The 26,254-nt window shown below is 35.6% G+C and overlaps 1 protein-coding gene across 1 annotated transcript in view; it reads left to right on the top strand.

Moving 5' to 3' along the window:
• Spink5 (serine peptidase inhibitor Kazal type 5) overlaps positions 1–26,254 on the top strand; it is an 81,553-nt gene that overhangs the window by 46,540 nt on the left and 8,759 nt on the right. Inside the window, exons 18-26 of the mRNA XM_076857643.2 lie at positions 8,102–8,189; positions 10,144–10,271; positions 11,112–11,175; positions 12,419–12,546; positions 14,148–14,241; positions 15,600–15,727; positions 22,594–22,666; positions 23,525–23,652; positions 23,810–23,888. Coding sequence (XP_076713758.2) covers positions 8,102–8,189; positions 10,144–10,271; positions 11,112–11,175; positions 12,419–12,546; positions 14,148–14,241; positions 15,600–15,727; positions 22,594–22,666; positions 23,525–23,652; positions 23,810–23,888 — 910 coding nt within the window. The remainder of the gene's footprint in view (positions 1–8,101; positions 8,190–10,143; positions 10,272–11,111; positions 11,176–12,418; positions 12,547–14,147; positions 14,242–15,599; positions 15,728–22,593; positions 22,667–23,524; positions 23,653–23,809; positions 23,889–26,254) is intronic.

The following is a 26,254-nucleotide window of genomic DNA, read 5'->3' as shown; positions in this document are numbered from 1 at the left end:
AACAGTTTGATGATTTCAAAATTGGAATGACTTACCATTGAGTTTCAAGGATGATATAGGTAAAGGCATTAAATGACAGATTAAAGCAAAGGCTGGACAGTCATCATAGATATAGTACTGAGCACTGGAAGTTTAGAAAACCACCTCTGAACTAGGGTCTAAATTCTTCACTTGCATTTACAATTCTTTCCTTGGACAAATTAGGCATTCTGTCTGTTTTCTTATTAGAAAAAAATGGGTTAAAGTAATAGTTTTACTACATAAAGTCATGCCTATTTCATAGTATGAGCACAGACTTAGGCACACAGTAAGAATTTAATACATGTTAATTAACTTCAAATTTTGTCTGAGATTATTTTCAATCTGAAAATTCTCTGATTCTTTCATATCTTTTCTTCAACCACTCTCTTAGCCAAGCAGAAGAAGAGGAAAAGAAAAAGAGGGAAAGTACGTCAAGAAATAAAAGACAATCTGCTTCCTTTGAGGTGAGCTACCCTTTAGAATAAGCCAGAGGCATATGAACCTGGGGATGAGCAAGTGGCATTCAGGAACATGTGAATTCCCTGAAACCCTATGAAACCTTTGTACAGCTGTTGTTTTCGTGTGTTTGTATCTGTGCATGTACAGATGTGATTTTCTTGCTTGAGGATCTATTGATAGTATTGCTTAAAATATCCATGCCTTCAAAGTTGAGACGTATCCTAAAATAGGCCAAGAGTTGACCTCCAGTTTAAAAAAAATAAAAGGCTAAATTTCACTCTTTCTTGCAATCAGATCTAAATTTTCTTTAACACCTCCAACTTTCCTCCTTGATTTCTTTAGAAGTTATGTAGTGAATATCGCAAATCCTGGAAGAATGGACAACTTATTTGCACCAGAGAGAATGACCCCATTCGGGGCCCAGATGGGAAAATGCATGGCAACACCTGCTCCATGTGTCAGGCCTTCTTGTGAGTAGAGCATGGCCAGGGAGCTTGGGAAATGCTTTGGGAAAACTGTTTTAATGGAAAAAATGCACTTTCTTCTTCAATGCAGAATTCAGTTTGAATGTCATATTTAAAAGTACCAAAAAATCCTAACAGCAAATGGAGAACTTTCAGACTATAAGTGCATAAGAGATACAGCATAAGCAAGATGTAAAAGTGAACTAGTGTGTGATCTGATATATATATATATATATATATATATATATATATATATATATATATATATATATATATGACATCTCAAATACCTAACGTATAGAAATAGACAGAGACCAGGGTTGGGAAGGATGGGTGTTGGAAATGAGGAAATCTCAACTAGAGGTTCTGATTTCAATTAAGAGGCATACTTTTTGAGATCTTTTGCACAATATGGAGACTGTAGTTAATAGTATATCATGTATTTCAGAAGAGCTAAAAGAGCACATTCTAAATATTCTAATCACAGAGAGATAAATAAATCATTCCACATGTATATCTGTATAAAAATATCACATTATCCTCATGAATAGAAGTATTTGTCAAAACAATTTTTCACAAAAGAGATGCAGAATGGTATCTTATAATGCATTTCAGAAGTCATTTATAATTTTCCATCCAGATTGGAGATTAGTCTATGATAATCATACTAATTATTTTCAGCTCTATGAAATATTATTAGTCAAACTAAGAAAATACATGATATTACAGGTAAAGTATCATTGTACTATATGGAAATTTTATGATATTTTTTCTTTTGCTCACTATTTTTCTTCCCACCAATTGTGTGTGAATTTAGGGATTAGAAATAAAATGGATAAGAAGTATAGAGAGGAAGATTTGGGTTTAGCACGAATAATAACATAAAGATAATGACTTAAGAATAATGATTTCCATATGTAGAAGTTGGTTACCTATTTTACGGAACCTAAAGTTTGTGAAATAAGTAAAATGATATGGACCCTTAAACAAGAATCTACAATTTCCCCTAATTCATGTTTTGACTAAAAGTATTTCCCAATTTACTTTCTCAACATGAAAGTCTATGAGGATAATGTGATATTTTTATACAGATATACATGTGGAATGATTTAATCAGCCTAAGAAACATAATCACCTCATATATTTATCTCTCTGTGATTAGAATATTTAAAATATACTCTTTTAGCTCTTTTGAAATACATGATATATTATTAACCACAGTCTACATATTGTGCAAAGGATCTCAAAAAGTCTTCTCTGTTGGATGAGGGGAGGGGCAGTCTAATTCATCAGATTTTTCCCATAATGTTAGAGCCATTGAACTCCCAAAATCTTTTCTATTTGGAAAGTCAATATGATGATGACTTAGGTATGATAATAAGCATTTATTGAATAGATGTAATTGTCTGGCATATGATAACATTTGCCACATTATCTCATTTAATCTTCATCATAATCATATGAAATAGGTTCTATATTATCACAAGTTACAAATGAAAAGACGAAGGCCCAGTGAAATTGAGAGTGGCAGAAAATCAGCTGAGTTTATGTTTTATGTTGGTAAAAAAAAATTATAACATGCTTCTTACTGTAGTGTATACAGGATATAATCTCTTATCAAGGCTTTACCAACTACTGGTGATATATTTGCCTATAGATAGGCTTCTTTCAATCTGTTTTTCTTTTTCTCTACATTTCATTTTCTCTACAGAAATAATTTGCCACCTAGTGATCAGTTCTGCTACTTTTTCTGATCATTCCTCATTAAAATATTTAGTCAACTTGGATTTGTTTAGATCAGTTTTCACAAAAAGAAGTATGAAAAACACATTTTAAACCTATTTTAATAAATACAATAAATACAAAAATTCTCCAATAAATACAAAATCTCTATTCAAAACACTTTTATTACCCATATTTTGTGGATATGCTAACAAAGGTTACTGAGTTTCTTGATGATCTTTTTCCTCCATTGTCATTTTTTGCACTTTTTCATACCATGTGAAAATAATCTTTTTATCTTTTAAAAATGTTTTAATTTGATGGATGGTCAAATCTTGTATTGATTAGAATACCTTAAAACATTTTAACAAATTATGCAATTTTTTTCTCTATACATTGGGATTTGTTTGTGTCATATACCAGCTATGCTGTAGGTCCAACCACTAAATTCAGTTTGCAACACTAGTAATTGTCCAACATAGAAAGATCTATTGCTCTCACTTAATTTTACCATATGCCTATTTTTGGAATGTTTACTTACAATGATGACAATGCTGGTGATATCAATCCCTTATATAATTTATGCTAATCACTTAATGATGTAAGAGGTACTGTTCTAGTGACCTTAAATGTACCAACTCATTTAATACTCCATACATCCTTATGAGAAAGGTATTCTTACTACCTGTCCTATACCTCTATTGCTCTTCATTTAAAAACAAGGAAGGCGTAGGGAGACTAAGGTGTGTCTCATTTTCCTAGGATGATCTCAGTCCAGAGTATTTCCCCTTAACCACTCTGCTGTATTGCTGCCCAAACCAAATATTACCACTTTATATAAGTGACCACAGAAGCAAATCAGAGAATATTACTGCAGTGCATATGCTGGGAAGTTAAATGGATTACTCATTGATAAAGGGACTTCCTCTTGAACACTATTGTCTTCAGGTGTAGTAAACCTTTATAGTTGATTATAAATACAATGACAAAGTACTATGGGTGGATCTTGAGAATAATCAAAGCAGTGACTGATCAATCTATAAATGTGAATGATCTGCTCTCCTGGAATAAGATCCATTTCTTCTCTCTATTTTCCTGTTCCTTGTAGTAAACAAGAAGAAAAATCAACAGCAAAAGAAAAAAGGGAAGCTGCAAAGGTAATTTTCTCAGAAATGCTGACTTTGTTTCTTGGAAATTTTTCTATATAATAGAATTCTAGTTATCTCATTAGCATAAATTTTTTGTTTGTTTCATGTCTGAAATAAACTAAGAAAACTCTTATCCTTTAAAAAAAAGAAAGGGAAGTCTTTATGAAATTTTTCTAATACCAATTTTGCTTTATGTTTATTCAAATTTTGAGGTTTATTTTTATAAAAAATATTGAATATTCAAAGGATAGGAAGAGACCTAAACCTCAAACTGATAACTATGTCCCAACTAAGAATGGTGAGGTGGCCTTAGAACCACTCACAGACATTCACTCCTACAGCAGCAGTAGAGAGAAGTAACATAGAGCCTGTAGACACAACACCTATAAGGAACCTCAATATAGATCATGTCTGTACCCTGTTACAACAGAATTGTGAAGCCTAGAAGAGCAATAACAGAGAATGTACTCCATATACACTGGTGCATACAACATCTGACTCACTAGATGGACCCCACTATTGTGAGATCTACAGAGAAAGTGGAATCCTCAAGCACTAACACAACAAGTGTCAAGATACACTGTCACCACAGAAACCATAGGAATCTACAAAACCCCCTTGGAAGAATATTCATAATAACATGATGCTCTGGAACATTTCATTAAGAGAGAGCTATGCCCTAAAGGGGTCTTCACATAATAGTGGAAGAGAAATTCATCCCAAGAGATGAACAAATACCAATATAGGAATATAAGAATTATGAAAATGAAAAAAGAGAATATGTCACCATAAGGCTCATAATTTACCAGCAACTTATTCCAAAGATTGAGTGGATGAAACAGAAGATAAAAATTTAAAGAATGATTATAAAAGTGACCAACGAACCAGAGAACACAGAAAATTATGTGAAAAAAATAAGGAAACAAGTATAGGATATGAATGAGATTCAATTAAGAAATAGGAATATTGATGAAGACCCGAACAGATATCTTAGAAATGAAAGGCACAATCAACAAAATAAAAAATTCAGTTGAAAGTCTCTTCAACAGATTAGATAAGGTAGAAGACAAAATTTCAGTTTGAAGACAAGTTGGCTGACTTTGAATATACAGATAAAATTAAAACAACAGATAAGAAACCATGATTAGGTACATAAATCTGGGACAATATTAAGAAACTGAACTTAAGAATAATTGGCATTCAGGAAGGAGAGGAAATTCAGATTAACGGCATTAATAACCTTTCCAGTGAAATAATGGCAGAAAACTTTTCTGAATCTTGGGAATGAGACGGACATCTATATACGGGAAGCACTTAGAACCCACAATAAACAAGCTTGCTGGTTTCATACAGTTGCCTTATACACAATTTGCATTTAATTTTATTTTTAAACAATAACTACAAAAGTCTGAACCTAATCATTAGTTGGGAAAAGTTGATACCAACTCTTTTTTAATAAACGTTTTTATTAGCTGCAAGTGTTCCTTATCAGTAATTTAAAACTAAAAATCTATTTCATCTATTATATTTGATCATTTTCCAAGGTCTCTTTGATATTCCCAATGTTCCTCACCCATTTTCTCCTTCTCTCCTCTCCTATTGTACCCTCCTGATTTAAATCCTCATTCCCCATCCCTGGACAGGGTTTCACTCTAGGAAAGATGTTGCTTTCTCCCGGGATCATACTTTTTCTGCTCACATCTATGAAGATGGGCATGCTAGTGTTTCCTCTTCTTGGCTTGCTAAAGACAAACCTTGACTCAGCAATTCTCTCTCACCTCTAGGAAGGCTTCCCTATAGGCCTATTGACTCTCCTCACCATGGTTTTTCATAACTCTTAGAGATAGATTAAAATATACCTCACGACACAAACATGCATGTTTTCTGTTGAACTCTGCCCAACAGAGTCAGCCTGATTCTGCACCATAATTACAGGCATCCTCAGGAGAATGATGGTGATGGTTACAGATCTGATGTAACACCATATCAGTCAGCCTGATTCTGCACCATAATTACAGGCATCCTCAGGAGAATGATGGTGATGGTTACAGATCTGATGTAACACCAGGGCAATTTTGAGTGTGTGACTGGAGCTTTGTACTTCTTTACTGATTTATTGCTATATGTCATAACTTTTCCTGACTTTGTCTACACTGCCATGCATGACTTGTTCCTCATAGGTGGAAAGGATAGAAAACTGACCTGAGAAAATATTTTCTTCATTTTCCAGGAAATCTGCAGGGAATTCCAGAACTACGTGAGAAATGGATCACTCGTATGCACCAGGGAGCATAACCCTGTTTTTGGCCCAGATGGCCAAATTCACGGAAACAAGTGTTCCATGTGTTCCAGTGTGTTGTAGGTATCCACCCCAGCTCTCCCTCTGACTCTCTTCATCACTGTTCACCTTGAGCCTCAGATTCCTCCCACATCTGTAGTATATATTTACCATGGATTGTCAACTAGAAAATCTTACAAACACATGGAGAAGACATTAAGTACCACTGAAGTACCCAGTGACAGTGTTAATCTCAAGCCAGTCTTCCTTCCATCTTCTAATTAAGTCAAAGGAAAAGTCTCCCTTTAGTGTTGATACGTTTTTAACACTTGACACTCTTTCTTTATGACAAAAAGGGGGCAGAAGTTTCATGGTCTGGATTGCATGCTCCTTTTGGTCCCTCTACCTCCTCTGGTATATTACCACTCTGTGAAGATATTCAGATGTGGGTTAAGGTAATCCAGTTGAATAGACGTGTGTGGGGCTGAGACATAAAGATTGTTATAATAACCTGAAGAAGACAGAGAAGTGGAATAGAGAGATTTGTGTCTACCCTTTCAGGGAAAGTGCTAGACACAGGTGAAATGCACACTTTGAAAGTGTATTAGTGTGGTGGGAAACCCTCGATACTCAGGTTCATGTGCCAGATGTGTAGTGAAATGTTAAGTCAGGTCAGAGCTTGCTAGGCCTTTCTGTTGCTTCGTGCTATGGACAAACCTGAGGGCTGGAGCTCCAGTGTGTGGGGCAATATAGAAGCTGAGTTTTATCAATTCTAATTCCTTCCTTGTTAGACTACCAATTTCCTCTTGAACATCACTCTAAAATAAATGTGGAGAAAAACATTTAAATGATTGTTTAAAGATACAACAACAACAACAACAAAATAGTCTCCAATTACACAGGTCTTATCTTAAGTGTATGCAGGTAATTTCCTAAAAAAGAAAGATTGACAGAGTGACGCATTGGATTAAATAGTGACTGGGAGGACAAGAAATCAGGATTTTTCTCTCATCTTTTCCATTTGCTGGTGCTATGGTAATAACCAGAGGTGGTAAATACTCACAATATCCATCATGACATGACACATGTCAGAGGAAATGACAAGAGAATGAAAGCGTTAGGCTTGTGATCAACCTCAAAAAAGGAGCTGCTGCTGAGCTTGGTGGCACACAACTATAATCTCAGTGGCTGCAAAGGCTGAGGCAGGAAGATCATGAGTTCAAATCCAAGCTCATCAACTTAGCTAGACCCTAAGCAACTTAGTGAGAACCTGTCTCTAACTAAATAATAAAAAGTGCTGGTGATGTGGCTTATCTCTGGTATAAAAAAAAAAAAAGAAAGTAGCTGCTTAATCTTACTGAACTTGGATCACTATTATGATCTCAAACTAGAATTTCTCTATGAATATTAGATCCTCTAAAATAATATTTAAAATTTGTGTTTTATAGTAAAATATGTTTCTTAGACATGGTACCATTTTTTAAATACCTTTATTTTGTTTATTATTTATTTTTATGTGATGCTGGGGGTCAAACCCAGTGCCTCACATGTGCTAGGCAAGTGCTCTACTACTGAGCTACAACCCTAGCCCGTAAAACATGTTTTATATGATGATGGGTTTATCATCGAACTTGGCATTACCCTTTGCTCCCGTCCTTGACATGGTAGTTATTTGTATAGGAAAGGTTTCACAATTTAAAAAAAAAAATCAAAACAATTGTGGCTTCTTATAGATCACTGATTGAAATCACAAAATCTATAGAATATAAGATCAACAGAGGGGCATAAGCTGATTAAATTCGAGCTTTTTTATTATTGCTATTTTTTAGAGAGGGGATATAGACTATTTAATTTATCTGTGCATTGGCTAAAACAATAGCATTTGTTGGGGTGGGTAAAAGTGTCATAAAGACTGTTTGACTTTCATTCTGAAAGCTCCTCATTCCTTCTTGAAACGTGCTACCAAAGTCAGTGGAGAATCGTACTCAGCCTGTGATCTTCTATTGCAGCATGCTTGAAGAAGAGGAGAAGAAAAATCATAACAAAGAAGAAACGGAGAAAGCTGAGGCTGAAAAAGTTAAGAGAGAAGCCGTGGAGGTAGTTGTTTTAAATCATCAGAGTCACATACATATACAATGTCGTTCTCCCTCAACCTGTCTCCTACCCCACTAGTTCCAGGGTCTTAGTGTCTGCAAGCTGAGGAAATATATTGGATCCCGGTGGATTAGAAGACTCCTTTTCTTCTTATATATTAAGCCCAACAGGGCTAATATGCCTGAAGGGCTGTGCCTAGGTCTTTATTCCTTCTTTCCTTTATCCTTTTCCAGTTTACAAGACCTCATCTCTACTTTTCTCTTACCTCTTTCCTTTACTCCCTAGTGTCTATCTTTGATTCTGAGAGAAAAGTAACCATTCAAAAACATTAGGCAAGCCATGTCACCCAGAGGCCTCTCAGCTCAGGGTAAGAACTGAGATCCTTCTAGTAGCTTACAGGCCAGGCTTGGTCTGATCCCTGTCACATCTCAGACCTCATTTCCTATTGTTCTGCATACCGTTCTTCTGCTGGTTTACACTGACCATCTTGTTGCTTTTTGAACATGCCAAGAATCAATTCATGTCTTTCTGTCTTGTAGAATTCATGATATCATGGTTAAAAATCTGAATTCAAACTTGTGCTCTCAGGGTTCAAATCCTTGCTCTGTCTTCTTACGAGTTAAGTTCAGATAGCCAAGATCTCTATGTCTTAATTCCTCATTTATAAAATGAGAATGTTATTATTACCTATAAGGAACTTATCTATGTATAACAGCACAGTGTCTCCCATATCTTTTTTAACATGTTTTTAGATCTTGATGCACCTTTATTTTATTCATATATTTATTGTGGTGCTGAGACTTGAACCTACATATACTAGGCAAGTGCTCTACCACTGAGCCACAATCCCAGCCATATCTTAAGCACTCAATATATAACATCTGTTGTTGCTGTATTTATTGTATTTATCTGTGTAATCTCATTACCCAATAGGATGTGTCACATTGCACAATTCACTAATTATTCAACAACTTTGCCTTCTATATGGCTTTGCTCTTAGGAAATTTCCTTGACTAAATAAAAATTCAGGCTCAGAATACAGAGTAGTTTCTCCCTAAAGATTTCCCCCACTTGAATAATGTATTTAATAACTCTATCATTTATTATGCGAGAAAATTTCTTTATTTTTACAAAATTTGCTTAATTCTTATAATTTCTTTTTATGTTTTTTTTTCTAAAAAAGTAAACACCTTGTATTAGTTTTCTATGTTTGCTACAACAAATTACCACAACTTGGTGGCTGAAAGCAATGTAAATTTCTTATCTATGATTTTGTAGGATTAAAGTCAGACAAACATACCAGTTGGGCTAACATTGAAGGTTGGCAGGGCAGCCTGCCTCTCTGGAATCTTTAGGGAAGAATCCATGTCCTTCTCTGTAGCTTCTGGAGGCCATTTGTGTTGCACATGCTTGGACTCCTTCCTCCATCTCAAAGCTAGCAACACTGCATCTCTCTGACTATTCCTCTGTGATCATATCTCACTCTCTATTCTGTCTCATCTTTCAATTTTAGGGGTTGGTTCTTGAGATAAGCCCATTAGAGTAACCCAAGATACTCTGTTCATCTAAAGGCCTTTAACCTTATCTTTGTCATGTAAGGTAATCTATTCACTGGTCCCAGGTAGTAGGACTTTGACATATTGGTGAGAGTGAGAATTATTATTCTGCATGCCAAAAATTCCTTTGAAAATTTAAGAGACAATAAATTGTGCTTTGTATCTGCCACAGTGCTTGCTTCAAAATAATGTTTGAAGATTTTCTAAAGAGATGAATACAACTGCCTTAAATTACAATTAATGTATGACTTAGGCCACTGAGAAAAATCTTGGCTAATATTCTCCTTCTGCATCATGTTTTCTATGCTGTAGGGCATTGTGTTTTAGTTTTCAAAAGGTTAAGTGGAGAAAAGTTTCCAGTGCTTAGTTATCTGATTCTGAAATCATCCTCCTTTTGACAGAAGCTGTGCAGTGAATACCGTCAGTATGTGAAGGATGGGCGGCTCCCCTGCACCAGAGAGAATGACCCCATTGAGGGCCTGGATGGGAAAATCCATGGCAACACTTGCTCCATGTGTGAGGCCTTCTTGTGAGTAGAGTTGCAGAGGAAAGCTCCGGTGGGTGAGAGGGTGACACTGCTGGTCTCTCCAGGAGATAGATAATGAAGGCTGTATAGGCATTGAGTTTGGAGATTTACTATTTTGAGGCTATATACTTAGCATGCTTTTCTCCTAGTGTTCTGAAAGGTACTTGAATTACCATCAAGGAAGGCCCATGTGCTAAGGGCAAATTTCCGTGGAGTTAATGGCATAAAAGGGTTAGGCCTTCTCTTTTCTGTGCACAGGGCACAGTTGTGATTAATCCAAAGGTGTAATCTTTGGGTACTAACAAGTAGAAAAAAGTGTTAACCTCTCATCAATATCCTAATTTCTTTTTGAGAGAAGGACAATATCTGTATTTTGTAAAAGAAATGTCATAGTGAAAATTTGTTTACTGGTTTGCTATTACATGTGTGTCTTATTTTTTAAGAAATATTAAAAACCAGAACCATAGCTGGGCATGGTGGCATATGCCTGTAATCCCAGATGTAATTCCAGCAGCTCAGGAGGCTGAGGCAGGAGGATTGGGAATTCAAAGCCAGCCTCAACAAAATTGAAGCACTAAGCAACTCATTGAGACTATGTCTCTAAATAATACAAAACAGGGCTGGGGATGTGGCTCAGTTGTCAAGTGCCACTTGTTCCCCCCCCCCCCCCAAAAAAAAACCCAAAACAATGATATGGAGGTGTATGACTTATTTTTTTTCAAGTCCTGCGGTAAATAAATAGAGGTATAGAAGTAATGGAATATTCTTACCTAGAGTTATTTTCCTTTTAATATTCTCTATGCTGAGTGGTATGAATGATTCTCCCCTACCCCTCTCTAACAGCCTGCAAGAAGCAAAAGAAAAAGATAATGAATCCAGAGAAAAAGTTAAAAGAGAATCTGAAAAGGTAATTGTCCTGGAAAAATACAAAATCAATCCTAATTACTGATGGTAGTTACTTCCATGATCTTAAGTGATTCGTTTATTCTCTCTCAGTTTCTCAGATAACTCTAGAGTTTACGTCTATCGAGTAGTGTCTACATGTTAGTAACTGTGCATATTTATACATTTATCACATATTCTCATAATAATCTGGGATATTTATTGAGTACTGAAAACATATTGGCCACTATTATTTTAACCATGTACAAGAGGTGCTATTACTTCCTTTTATAGATGAGATAACTGAAGTACAAAGAGGCAAAAACCTTTACCCAAGGTCTCTTGATGGAAAATTTGGAATTCTAACTGGCAGTGCAGTTGTCAGCATAGTAGTGCTTACCAGGCCACACTTAGGATATTATGCTGAACTTATTAGGAAAGGGAAAGAATCCAGAGTAGGAAATGGAACTGAAACCACATCATAAACAGAACAACTAAAGTATCTGGGTATGTGTAGCTCTTGGAAGAGAATATTCAGAAGCATGAGAAAAGATCCAGAAAGCTCTCTGAAGAACATGCGTGAAAGGAAAAATACCATTGATTTTTCAGAAGGATGTAAAAGGCTTCATCTTTGCTTGCTGGTCTGAAGGAACATATTCATCCTACTTTATTAACTTAGGAAAATAAACCTGTTTTCCAAGATCTCCCTAAAGTAGTATTACGGGTAGAATTATCCAGTAAAAAATTTGGAATAAACCATCTGGTAGGTAATAGAGTCCTTATCACCGCATGTCTTCCAGCAGAAATTGAATGACTTCTTGGCAGTCATAGTTAGGGATTGAGAGACAGTATGGATGGTCAGACCAGATGAAATTTGAGGATTTATCCAACGCTAATCTTTTAAGTCTATGACATGTGTAGCGTTTTTAATTTTGTTTTTTGCATTATGATGTAATAGAGATAGACAGCAACCCCCTGAATAAGGACTGCAACCAGTCCTCAGAGAACCCAGTTTGTTAAGAGTCTTACTTGTGTGTAATTGCTGGTTTAGTCTGGATTTGGGGGATAACTTGCAAGGAAAAAGAAACACAGATCTCTTTTTGAGTTCTATGTTCTTAGTAGGAATTGAGTGTTAGAATTGTCAGAGAAAAAAATCCCTAGGGAATTTCTTTCCCTCATCCCAGCACCTTTCAGGAAGTACTTAGTAGGAACCAACAAAATAATTTCCAAGAACATAATCAAGCTCTTGCCTTTTCTCTTTCTTTTAGGATAACTGTAGTGAATTTCGGAGCCTTTTGCAAAATGGAACTCTTTTCTGTACACGAGAAAACGATCCTGTGCGTGGCCCAGATGGCAAGACCCATGGCAATAAGTGTGCCATGTGCAAGGCAGTCTTGTGAGTGCACAGATAGAGCTCCTGCTGTGGGTTGAGAAAGTAATTGGGAGGCAAAGCTAGGTAGGAGATATATATGTGTGTGGGGTGGGGAGGGGTCTTTTCCCTTCCTTACATATAGAAGAAACAAATGATTATCTATCTTGATTATCTGTAAAGAATTTTAAGGTAAATTTATATATATATATATATATATATATATATATATATATATATATATATATATATGCCAAGATTCATAGTTCTAGAAATAGACAATACATTATTAGGTCATTCTCTAGTTCTGGGGTACAGCCTCGATCACTACTAGATCAGAATATTTTTCTTGATAATATTTAAGTCCTTTGACAAGTATATCCCTTTTCTCGATTATTTTAGAATTCCCACTAGGAAGAAAACATGCAGATTTTACTGTCAATTTAAGTTTTCTATTTACAATTTTGGAAATATCACATTTTGGGAAATAAAACATTTAGAAGTACATCTAAAATATTTAATTCATTCCATAGCAATTTTCTGAACATGTGTAATATATAGCATATCTAATGATTATATACAGATGAATGAAACAAATTCTCAGAAATCATATAGGCCCTTAGATATTAGATATAGACATGAGCTAATATAACATGAAAGGAATTGTTAAATGAAAAATGTTGGTATGGTACTTCAGAAAAAGCACAACTAATAGAAAGTTCTAAGTTGAATGAGAACTGAACCTTGCAGTTTGGATTAGGTATAGACATGACAGGAAGGAATGAAAAAAGAGTGAAATAGCAGAGGTGAGCACCTCAGTTAAGAGACCTATATTATGTCAAGAGCAAGACATTTAGTTTAATTATAAGTTACCAACTTACAACATTTGAATGACAAATCAAGGATTCTGGGGTCAATTCTACACCTAGGAAGCTGCTGAAATGGTTCAGGTAGGAGAGGAGGTGGCCAAAATGTGGTTCCTTTAGGAAGATCCACTTGCTGGTAGTAAAATTGAGAAAGAGAGGGAAGGGCCCAAAACTCAGAATGCTACTGGGTGGGGGTGGGGACTGAGGGGAAAGGGTTGCAATAATCCGGTGAGAGACAACTAGAGTACAGGAGCAGGTTAGAAGTGAGTGGATCAAGGGGGAAGAGCTGTGAAGGTGAATTCAAGGTTATGTGGCCACAGCTATACCAGCTGAGAGAGGAGCCCTCAGAGGTGATTCCAATACTTTGTTCTTCCAGAAAAGCAGAGAATCCAAGAGGATGGTAATGCTTGGTAGAGAAGCTAATTATTTTATGTGGGAAAGGCCTCTTAAACAAAAGGTATTTATAAGAAATACAGCTGGAGATCTAGTTAACACTTAGGAAATGCTAATTAATGGCTCATCTTGCCTTATTTGTGATTATGTATATGTTGGTTTTCTTGTACTGTCATGAAAGCTCTTCAGGCAAGGGTCTCCACCCAATTCATCCCTTTTATTTTTGGACAAGAGGGTCCATAGTAGATGTCAAGTAAGTGCAGGTAGACACTATGCAAATCTAACTTGGTCATATGATGAGAAGCTCATAGAAATATGCTCTGTGTTCTGGAAACCGTTTCTTGCTATCTTCCATTTTCTAATTTCTAGCAAGAAGGAAAATGAAGAAAGAAAGAAGAAAGAAGAGGATGATCAGAGAAATTCTTCAGGACAAGGTTCTAATGGTGGAGGAGGGAAAGCTCAGGTAAGAGCCACCTCTAATGACATAACCAGGGGATGGACTTTGGGCAGTGGGGCAATGATAGGTCCTGAAGCAAAGGAGAATATAGGGAGTAATGAGCCAGAAGGTGCTTGGAGGAACAGTGTATTTCTCCTGAAGGATGCAGGGTAAGATGTCAGCCGTCACAGCTTCTCTAGGGCTCCTTTTGACTTCTCTAAACCTGGAAGTAATTAGCCACATGAAGGCCTTATCCCAGTTTCCTGCCCGCTGTTCTGGTGACCTAGTACTTCTGTCAGCATTTCTTCTTACCAGTTTCACACGCTCTGCATCTTCTTTCATTATTTTTTCTTACCCTGGATGGATCCAAGTCCTGAGGCATCTTTTCTATTGGTCTAAGGCAGTATCACATGGTGAAAGAGCACAGGATTTGGAGTCTAAGAGTTTGGGATACAGACCTGCTCACTCCTACTTGGACCTGTGAAGCACTGAATGCATCATTTGTCTCCCTTGCCTAACAGTACTCTTACAGAGATAAAATAATTTAGGCAAGCATTTAGCGCATTTTTCGAAACATTTTTAAGTGTCAGCATGACAATATTGCATATAAAGCAACTCCTCGGGCCGGTCAATACAACCTTCCAAGACTATGGCCACCTTATTTATCTTCTTATGACCTTGGAATTTCAAGATCATTTCTTTGTTTCTAAATCTAAAACATGTCCATTATTTTTATCTTTGATGTAATCTGTCCTTTCTGCTTTTTCAATATCTTCTGCTTTAGGAGGTTGAATTCTCACTCTCAAGTACACCTATTCAGAAGTTTTATCCATCTTCTCTGTAATTTGAACAAGCTAGCTTTTTTGATAACTTATGTAACTTTGCACTTATCCCCAGAATTTTTCTCTCCTTTCTACTCACAAAAGAAGTCAGCTCTTGTATTTACTAACTGGCATGTGGGTCATATGGTGTCTGTTGTAACTCTGCAACTCTGTCATTATTGTTGGAAAGGAACCACAAATAAAGCCTAAAAAAGGATCAAGGATGTGCTTTGATGAAACTTTACATGTGGGATCGGGCAGCAGGACATATTTTGTCTGTGGACTATAGTTTGCCTATCTTTGATCTATGCTTTTAAATTCCAATCAGCTTTATAACTTGCTTATGTAGGTCCTTAAAAGCAGCATTAGAAGCTAGGACACCTGACACTTTATACTTAGAAAACAGATGAGTCTAGCCCCTCTTTCTGTGTATACAGCAATGTTAGCTATCGTAATTCTTATAAAGGCAGATATGCAAGAACTTTTCTCAGGTTGTTTAACAAATTTAATGATAATTCAATAGTCTAAGCAATTCAGGAGGCCTGCTTTCTTTTCCCTTATTAGGATCCATGTGCTGAGTATCGGGATCATATGCAAAATGGAAAACTCAGCTGTACTCGGGAGAGTGATCCTGTACGTGGTGCTGACGGGAAATCATACAACAACAAATGTGCCATGTGTAAAGAGCTACTGTGAGTACTTATTACAACAGTCATTTCTAAATGATAGCCATGTATTCCTCCTGAGTTAATGGCTATTTCTAATTTTCTTTGACTTCCTTCATGAAAATCATTATTTCTGTCATTTCCAAAATATTATCTCTTTCTCTTGTATTTCTTAAGAAATATAGACCCTAGGAGGCAGCTAATCAAGTTGCTGGTGCCCACGTTGTTTTTTATTATAATTCTTTGTGACCTCCAAATGCTGTTATTGATAGAGTTGTTCTTCAATTGTGCCTGAACCCTAGGAGGACTTCATGATGGTATTTGGAATAGCCAATTTGTACAAGAGAGCTTGTTTCCTGTTGTATTCATGGACACACTTATTGCTATTTACTTTACCTTGGTTCATGGTACTGAATTAACATACTTTATGACCCAGTTTGGCCCTTGTTTTGTGCGTTTAGGGCAAGTAACACAATTACTGTCAATCCCATCTGTAAGTAAAAGTAGTGTTTTCAGTTCCCAAACTTATCACAATATTCTTAATTATGGCATTTAATTGTTAAGTGTTTAACAATTATTTAGTGCCCCCTTAAAACACACACACACACACACACACACACACACACATATGTTCTTCACCTTTCTACTTGAAAAAAAAATTGTTCATATAGGCCATGTGAGAAAATCTTATTTAAATATTACACTCTACTATTAAGAAAAACAGATTGATTTATTCAGGGTTTCACGAGGTGTGAACATCAGGGCTCAAGCTAGAATCCAGTTCTTCTGAATAACAGCCTATTATCTATTCTACGTTATTAAATCTTCAGTAGGAGCAAGAGTGGGGTGATGTGAGTGGTTAGCATTAGATGGGATTTTAGTTCCATGTTCTTGAACATGTCACATCCCTTCCATAGGCTTTAATAGCTCATATGTTAAGTCCAAAGAGACAACAATAATCACAATAGCTGTGTAGTGTTTCTTTTTGTAGTTCAATGAGATGAGCCATGTAAACTTCTTAGCCCAGCAACAGACACAAAGTAGACATCCATTTAATGTGAATTGTCACTAGTAATGTTGACCTAATGTTCAGTAAATATTTGGTACAATATTTACAGTAATAAATAATCACTAATATTATGGTCTCTTACATAATACCATGTTCTCTTTTTCCATGACTCATACTTTGTAGATATGATACATTTAAATGATATAGCTCTTTTCATTTGTGACTTTCTTTCTGCATCATTCTTTAATAGCAAAATATTTTGTAAAAGAACATTTTGTATAAAACCACAGATCATCAAATGAATAAGATTATTAAGATAAAAAATCTGCTATTATAAGATCTTTACCTGGAATAGTTAACAGGAGAAAACATAAATTGATTATTTTGACAATATTTTAAAGACACTCATCTTACAATGATTGGCTTTTAAATGCCTACCATTTGACAGGCACTCTACATGGACAGGTTTTCTACAAGTGAACTAGACAAAGTTCTTGCAATTATGAAACTATAATATAATATAGGAACTATAATGTAAAATAATATAGATAATAGACAAATAAGCAAATAACTATATAAGATAAGATGATAAAGATAATAAAGCAACAGAACGGGAACATAGTTGCTGTTTTAATTATGGTATTCAGAAAAGCCTGAGAGTTCAGGGAGACCTGTGAGGTTTGGACAAAGTAAATCATTTGGAAATCAGGAAGAAGAAAGTTTCTGACAGAGCAAGAGACAATGCAAGGTCTGAATATATGTGTGTGAGAATTAGCAAGCCCACGTGATCAAAAAGGAGGTTACGAAGATTATCATCAAAGATTATTGAGGAAGGGAGACAAATACAGGAAATTAGTTTTGAAAGATTATTGAAGGCTGTTTAGAGCCATGAGAAAGATGTTGAATTTTATTCTATATGTGTTCAGAGGATACTAGAGGTTTTTTGAGTAGAGCTATGACTATAATTCAAATTCCAGTAAAGCCAAATAATTATAGGAACACTCATTTTTCCAATAATTTACTTGATTAAAATTTCATGACTTTAAATGTGAGTCTTAAATGTGTATTTTATTGCCACATCTCTATTTCCTGTATACTTAAAGGGAACTCCCTAAAATGAATATGTACTTATTAAAGTTTTATATTGTTTGGACCTTGGGTTAACTGCACCAGAATCACCAGACTTGCTTTTTAAAAATTAGGTTACTGAACTCAAATTCAGTTTTATTAAACTGTTGAGATGGTCAGTGAATCAAATTTTGCATAGAGTGATATTCCAAACTCATAGAGTGAGTTTGGAAGGTTCCCTCCTTTTCTATTTTATGGAATACTTTGAGGAGTACTGGTGTTAATTCTTCCTTGAAAGTCTTCTAGAACTCAGCTGAGAATCCATCTGGTCCTGGGCTTTTTTTGGTTGGTAGGCTTTTGATGGCATTTTCTATTTCATTACTTAAAATTGATCTTTTTAAATCATGTATGACTTCCTCATTCAGTTTTGGTAGATCATATGTATCTATAAATTTGTCAGTGTCTTTGATATTTTCTATTAGAGTATAAATTTTCAGAATAGTTTCTAATTATCTTCTGTATCTCAGACATGTCTGTTGTGATATTTCCTTCTCCATCTTGTATTTTAATAATTTGAGTTTTCTCTGTCTCTCTCTCTCTCTCTTTTTTTTTTTTTTTTTTTTTTTTTGTTAGCATGGCCAGGGGTTTATCTATTTTATTTATTTTTTAAAAGAACCAGCTTTTTGTTTTGTCAATTTTTTCAATTGTTTCTTTTTCCTGATTTCCAAATGGTTTACTTCGTCCATAATTTACAGATCTCTCTAAACTCTCCAGCCTTTCTGAATACCATAATTAAAACAGCAGCTGTGTTCCCTTTCTGTTACTTTATTGTCTTTATCATCTTGTCTTATTTAGTTATTTGCTTATTTGTCTATTACCTATATTATTTTACATTATATTTTCTATATTATATTATAGTTTCATAATTGCAAGAAGTTTGTTTAGTTCACTTGAAGACTACCTGTCCATGACTATTTTATTTCATTGATTTCAACTCTGATTTTAATTATTTCCTGTTTCTACTGCTTTTTGGTGTTGACCTGTTCTTCTTTTTCTAGGGCTTTGAGATGTAGTGTTAGGTCATTTATTTGTTGACTTTTTATTCTTTAAATGAATGCACTCTAAGAATTTCTTTATTTCATCCTTGATTTCTTCTACTATCCATTCATAATTTATTTGTGAATTATTTAGAATATTTCAAACTCATTATATGAGTTTAATATCACCCTGATATCAAAGCCAGACAAAGACACATCGAGGGAAGAAACTTTAGACCAATATCCCTGATGAACAAAGATACAAAAATTCTCAATAAAATTTTAGCAAATCATATACAAAAACATATTTAAAAGATAGTGCACCACGATGCAGGGTTGGTTCAACATAGGGAAATCAATAAATGTAATTAATAGACTTAAAAACAAGAATCACATGATTATCTCAATAGATGCAGAAAAAGCATTTGACAATATATAGCAAACGTTTGTGTTCAAAACACTAGAAAAACTATGGATAGTAGGAACATGAAAACATTGTAAAATCTGTATATGCCAAATAAAACCAGCATCATTCTAAATGAGAAAAATTGAAAGCATTCTCTCTAAAAAATGGAACAAGACAAGGATGTCCTCTTTTATTACTTCTATTCAACACTGTCCTTGAAACTCTCCCCAGAGCAATTAGACAAAAGAAAGAAATTAAAAGGATACAAGCAGGTATAGAAGAACTCAAACTATCACTATTTGCTGATGACATGATTTAATACCGAGAAGATCCAGAAAATTCCATGAGAAAACTTCTAGAAATAATAAATGAATTTAGCAATGTAACAGGACATAAAATCAACACCCATAAATCAAATACATTCCTATGTATCAGTGATGAATCCACTGAAAGAGAAATTAGGAAAACACTTCATTCACAATAGCCTCAAAAAATAAATAAATAAAACTGGGAATCAATCTAACAAAGGAGGTAAAAGACTTCTACAATGAAAACTACAGAACACTCAAGAAAGAAATGGAAGAAAACCTCAGAAGATTGGAAGATCTCCCATGCTCTTGGATTGGCAGAATTAATATTGTCAAAATAGCCATAATACCAAAAGATTTAGTGCAATTCCTATTAAAATCCCAATGACATTCTTAATAGAAAAAGGAATCATGATATTTATTTGGAAAAATAAGAGACCCAGAATAGCTATAGCAATACATAGCAAGAAAAGTGAAACAGGAGATATCACAATCCCAGATCTTATACTATACTGCAGAGCTATAGTAACAAAAAGGACATGGAATTGGTACCAAAATAGACTTGTAGACCAATGGTACAGAATAGAGGATACAGTGACAAACCCACATAAATATAGTTATCTTATACTAGAAACAGGTACTAAAAATATTCACTGGAGAAAAGATAATCTATTCAACAAATGGTTCTGGTAAAACTGAAATTCCATATGTAACAAAATAAAATTTAACTTCTATCTCTCACCATGCACAAAAATCAACTCAAAGTGGATCAAAGACTTAGGCACTAGAACAGAGACCCTGCACCTAATAGAAGAAAAAATAGGCCCAAATCTTTACCATATCAGCCTAATGATCTGAATTCCTTACCCTAAAGCACAAGAAGTAAAATCAAGAATCGATAAATGGAATGGATTCAAATTAAAAAGCTTCTTCTCAGCAAAGGAAACAATTAATGATGTGATGAGAGAGCCTACTGATTGAGAGAAAATCTTTACCACATGCACCTCTGATAAAGCATTAATCTCTAGGATATATAAAGAACTCAAAAAACTTAACACCAAAAAAACCAAATAACCCAGTCAATAAATGGGCTAAGACACTGAACAGACACTTCACAATTGATCAACAAATATATGAAAAAGTGTTCAACATTTCTTGCAATCAGAGAAATGCAAATCAAACTACTCTAAGATTTCATCTCACTCCTGTCAAAAAGAATGGCAATCATCAAGAATACAGGCAACAATAAATGTTGGTGAGGATGTGGTGAAAAAGGTACACTCATAAATTGCTAGTGGGACTGCAAATTGGAGCAACCACTATGGAAAACAGTATGGAGATTCCTCAGAAAATTGGGAATGGAACCACCATTTGACCCAGCTATCCTACTCCTTGGCTTATACCAAAAGGACTTAAAATCAGCATACTACAGTGACACAGCCACATCAATGTTTCTAGAAGCTCAATTCACAATAGCTAGACTATAGAACCAACAGAAGAGAAATACAACTGATCGACAAATATATGAAAAAGTGTTCAACATCTCTAGCAATCAGAGAAATGCAAATCAAAACTACTCTAAGATTTCATCTCACTCAATAGATGAATGGATAAAGAAAATGTGGCATGTATACTCAATGGAATAGTAGTCAGCTTTAAAGAAGAGTAAAATTATGGAATTTGCCAGTAAATGGTTGGAGTTGGAGAATATCATGCTAAGTGAAATACGCCAATCCCAGAAAACCAAAGCCAAAATATTTTCTCTTATATACAGATGCTAATTCACAATAAGGCAGGGGGCACTAGGGAAGAATAGCATTATCTTAGATTAGGAATAGAGAAGTGATGGGAGGGGAGGGGAGGAGACCTGAGGAAAGGGCTAACACCAATTTCACGGGGGATAGTAAAGATAGTAGAATGAAACAGACATTATTACTGTGTGTGTACATAAGTGATTACATGACCAATATAATTCTGCACCATGTACACTCAGAAAAATGAGAAATTATATCCCATCTATGTATGGGATATATCAAAGTGCATAAATGCATTCTACTGTTATATATAACTGATTAAAACAAATAAAAAATTTTTTGAAAAAGAAAAAAAAAATTGAACAATCTCTCAGGTAATTCTTAATGCATGTAAAAACTTACAGACCACTGGCATAAATCATGTGTGAGTGTCTTAGTCAACTATTTCACTGCTGTGACTGAAAGACTGACAAGAACAATTAGAGGAAGAAGAGGCTTTTGTGGGGGCTCAACAATAGAGGGCCAACTCCACTCCTTGGGGCTCAAAGTGAGGCTCAACATCAGGGCAGAACAGTGTGACTCAAAGAAGTAGCTTCAGACATGGCCACTGTGAAGCAGAGAGACTCCACTCACCCAGATGCAAAATATATACCCCAAAGACATGCCCTGAGGACCCACCCCTCCAGCCACACCCTACCTGCCTTCAGTTACCACCCACTTAATCCCTATCGGAGGGTTATAACCCAATCATTTCACCCCTAAGCCTTTTGCATTGTCTCACACATGAGCATCTGGGGGACACCTCACAGCTAACCCATAACAATGAGAAAGATAAGATATAAAACAGAATGTGATCCTCCGATGCTTTTAATATTACTCTTATTTCTATTTGGGGTTCCACACTTTGAGAAATGATGATTTAATGGGTTGACTTCAAAGTTAAGGAAGTGGAATGGGGAGTTGATGCAGCATTAGAAACCATTGCTTATACTGAAAGACCAAGGACCTGAGGAAAGGGCGAACGCCAAGGAGTAATAGATTGGGTGTCAAGCTCTGTACTGTTCTGAGAATACGATCAACAGAATGAAATTTAAAGGAAGATAAATCTGGACACAAACATAGGAGACTGTGTAATTGGGATTTGATGTACCTTGTGATGAAGCTCAACTGCTCTAAGGTCAGTAACTCAGTGGACTGTCTTCCTCGATGAGGGGCAGAGGGAGTTGCTCATGAGGAGGTTCAGGCTATGTAAACCATCACCCCTGAGTACGTGCTGCTAAGGTGACACTTTTTGACACTTTTCTCTCTCAGGCAAAAAGAAGTAGAGGAAAAAGAAAAGAATTCTGGCGTCAGATCAAATGAGACTGGATCAGAGTCAGGAAAGGTGAGTCATTAACTAGGTTTTGACAGAACTGTCTTAAGTCCTCATAGACATAGAAAAGGGTTGTGAATATGGTCAACCAACATCTTGTCCTTTGAAGATCCGGAACCAATGTTAAAACAAGAATATTATTGGCAATTTGCAAATTTGGCAATTTAATGTCAATGGGAACCTTCCAGTCTAATGATTTATTAATCATTACAATTAATAAATCATAGTTTATTCAATTGTCTCAGCAGCTTGTAAAACCTTTAAACTTTATTTTAGAGGAAATGAGTTTTAACAAGTATAGTTCTTTTTTAATTGCTATTATAACAAATGACTATAAACAGTAGCATATAACAAGACAACCTTATCATCTTAAATTTCTGGATTTTAGAAATTCTAAATGGTCTCACTGAAACCAGCACACAGTAAAGTTGTGTTCCTTTGTGGAAACTCCAGAGAAAGTTCTGATTCTTTGCCTTCTTTAACTTTTGGAGGCAACCTGCTTATCTTCAGAGCGAGCCAGGGCCTGTCAAGTCTCTATTATGCTCTATCATTGTGACACTGACTTTCTTGCTTCCCTCTTTCATGGATAAGAACCTTTGTATTTACATTTGATCCAGTCTGATGACCTCCCCATTTCAAACATAAATGCCAGATCTAATTCTATATTCAATACAACCCCCCGCCCTTGACATGTAAAGCAGCATTTTTGCAGGTTCCAGAAATTGGGACACAGACATTTTTATGGGCCATAATTGTATCAAGCAAAGCAAGATTAACTGGCTGCCTTGCTCTTGGATGCAATCTGATTTTCAAATCCGGTCAATACTATGTGAAAACAGCACTTCTGACATAATGTTTCCTTCTTTTCAGGATGTATGTGATGAGTTTAGAAGCCAACTAAAAAATGGACAACTCATCTGCACTCGAGAGAGTGACCCCGTCCGGGGTCCTGATGGCAAGACACATGGCAATAAATGTGCCATGTGTAAGGAGAGGCTGTGAGTACCTACCAAAAAAGGGGTCTTGTCTGCAAGTCAGGAAAGTGCAATTTCTCAACAATGTGAGAAAGGAGAAATTGTTTTAGAATCAGATCTTGTCATTGATGAGGGGTTTATTCACTTTGGTTGAAATGTTTCTTTTCCTCCTTTCCTTCAGGGAAAAGGAAGCAGCTGAGAAAAAAAAGAAAGAAGATGAAGAAAAGAAAAATAAAGGGGAAAAGAATAACAACAAGGAGGTGATGCATGCTAGACACACTAATGCCTACACTAGGTTGCTTTGCTGTTCATGAATTCATCTGAAGAGTGTTTGTGGAGGGCAGAATTTCCCCGTCATTCCAGTAAACATGAAAGACGAGGCTCCTTCTTACAAAGAAACAGCCTGCTCTCCAGAGCCCCAGGATCAGCTCTGATGCACACATTTGTAGGGCAAGTGACAGTTCTCAAATTATTGTGATCATACATTCAGTGAATTTCACTTCTAAAGTTTTAAAACAAACCAATAAACAGGTACCAAAAATTACAAATAAGAAAGCAAGTATCAAAATTTAGAGTTCGAGAAGATAAATTCTTTAGCTGGCATTTCAGTGCCACCTAGAGTTGATTTTGGCTTTATAAATAGTGTTCACCCTATAAGGTCATCCTTCTAATCTGTCCAGAGATTCCAAATAGAAAAACAAAATAGTAAAATTTTCCTAAGCAGGTTTTCCAAGTAGTGAGGCAACTTTTCATCAGTTCACTGTACTGGACTAAACAAAATGAAGCATTAATAGTAATCATAGTTACTCTAAAATATTTGGGCAATATCTATTGTGCATTTTAGTGATGAAAGGCTTTGAGAATACAATTTATTGTACAACTTCAGATGATCTGAACTGTATTTCATGTAAAATTTTGGTCAATTTTCATGTTTGTAATATTTTAGAAATTTCAAACTGAAAAATAACTATCTCTGTGTGTGTGTGTGTTGTGTGTGTGTGTGTGTGTGTTTGTATTTAAAATATTGAGATTTCATGTATGTGTCAAAAGGCTACTCTGGTTCATCTGTAAGTAAAAATTACCCTATTTAGAAATCCCTAATATGTATGATGTGGGTTGTTTAAATTTTACAACTGAGAAAAATTCAAGAGACAGTGACTACACATAAATATTAAACAGAAGGGACTAAACCCTCAAAGCAAGTGTTGCACTACAGGCAGATGGGTACTAAGATGAATGTTTGTGGTACTCTGGGCACCTAGAAAAGAATATGATTCTAGTTACCTCTAAAATTGATGGTTGTGAGACATTTAATATATTTATCAGGTATTCAATTTCAAATTCCAGAGATCTTTCCTGCCCCTTCCTTCCTTCCTTCCTTCCTTCCTTCCTTCCTTCCTTCCTTCCTTCCTTCCTTCCCCCTCCCCCTCCCCCTCCCCCTCTCCCTCCCCCTTCTTCTTCTTCTTCTTCTTCTTCTTCTTCTTCTTCTTCTTCTTCTTCTTCTTCTTCTTCTTCTTCTTCTTCTTTTCTTCTTCTTCTTCTCTTCTTCTTCTCCTTCTCCTTCTCCTTCTCCTTCCTCTTCCTCTTCCTCTTCCTCTTCCTCTTCCTCTTCCTCTTCCTCTTCCTCTTCCTCTTCTTCTTCTTCTTCTTCTTCTTCTTCTTCTTCTTCTTCTTCTTCTCTTCTCTTCTTCATGCAGCAGATTAAAGCAGGCCTGGAAGGTGGGAGACATGGCTCAGTGGTAAAGGGCTTGCATGGCATATGTGAGGCCGGTTTTGGTCCCTGCACATTAAAACAACAACTACAACAAAAGGAGTCCTGGAATTGTTTATGAATATCACAATTTAAAGAAAAAAAAACACTATCTCTAGGCATTTAGCAGTATTTTTTAAGATGTTTTCGTATCTCTACTTTGCCTCTTTGAAGTTAAAGGAAGTTCAAGTGACTTCTACACATCTCCAAAGCTTTAAAAAATGCCAGGTTCTGTGGACTCAGTTATATTGGCTTCTTTTTGATGTCCTTATTTTCAACCAACAAAAAGGTCAGTTTGGATGTGTGGTTCAGTGGTAGAGCACTTGCCTACTATGTGTCAGCTCCTAGGTTCCAAAACTGGGAGGGAAAAAACACTCAGCTCTATTTTTAAGAAGTAGACAGGATTTTTATCTTGCATGTAAAAGCAAAGCAGTAAAAAGAAAAGCCTAGTTGTCATAAGATTCCTGGTCAAAACTCTAACTTTGATGTTAACTACTTAATATTGCTGATTCATATTTTTCTCATCTGAAAATGGGGATAGTGAATATTTATCTTATGGATTTCTTTGACCACGACAGGAAACCTATTAGAGCATGTAACAAATGCCTGACATGTAGTTCACATTTGATTAAAAAAAAGAAAAAAAAAGTGTGTGTGGGACGGGGGGTTTAAAAAATTGTATTGAAGAACAAAGCTGAACATTTACATGTTTGTAGCCACAAGAGTGTTTTCCATTCATTCCAGGGCTGTTGAATTAATCTTTTTAATGTATATAGTAATGACTACAGTTGCAGAAACAGACTTAGTGGTTAGCATCTTAAGAGACTATGTAAAAATAGAATGTTTTCTCCAAGCAGTAGTGAAATTCCACTAGGG

Source organism: Callospermophilus lateralis, chromosome 5 (genome assembly GCF_048772815.1).
Source record: "Callospermophilus lateralis isolate mCalLat2 chromosome 5, mCalLat2.hap1, whole genome shotgun sequence".
Lineage (NCBI taxonomy): Eukaryota > Metazoa > Chordata > Mammalia > Rodentia > Sciuridae > Callospermophilus > Callospermophilus lateralis.
The sequence above is the reverse complement of the archived record's forward strand: the minus strand, read 5'-3'. Positions and strand labels throughout refer to the sequence as shown.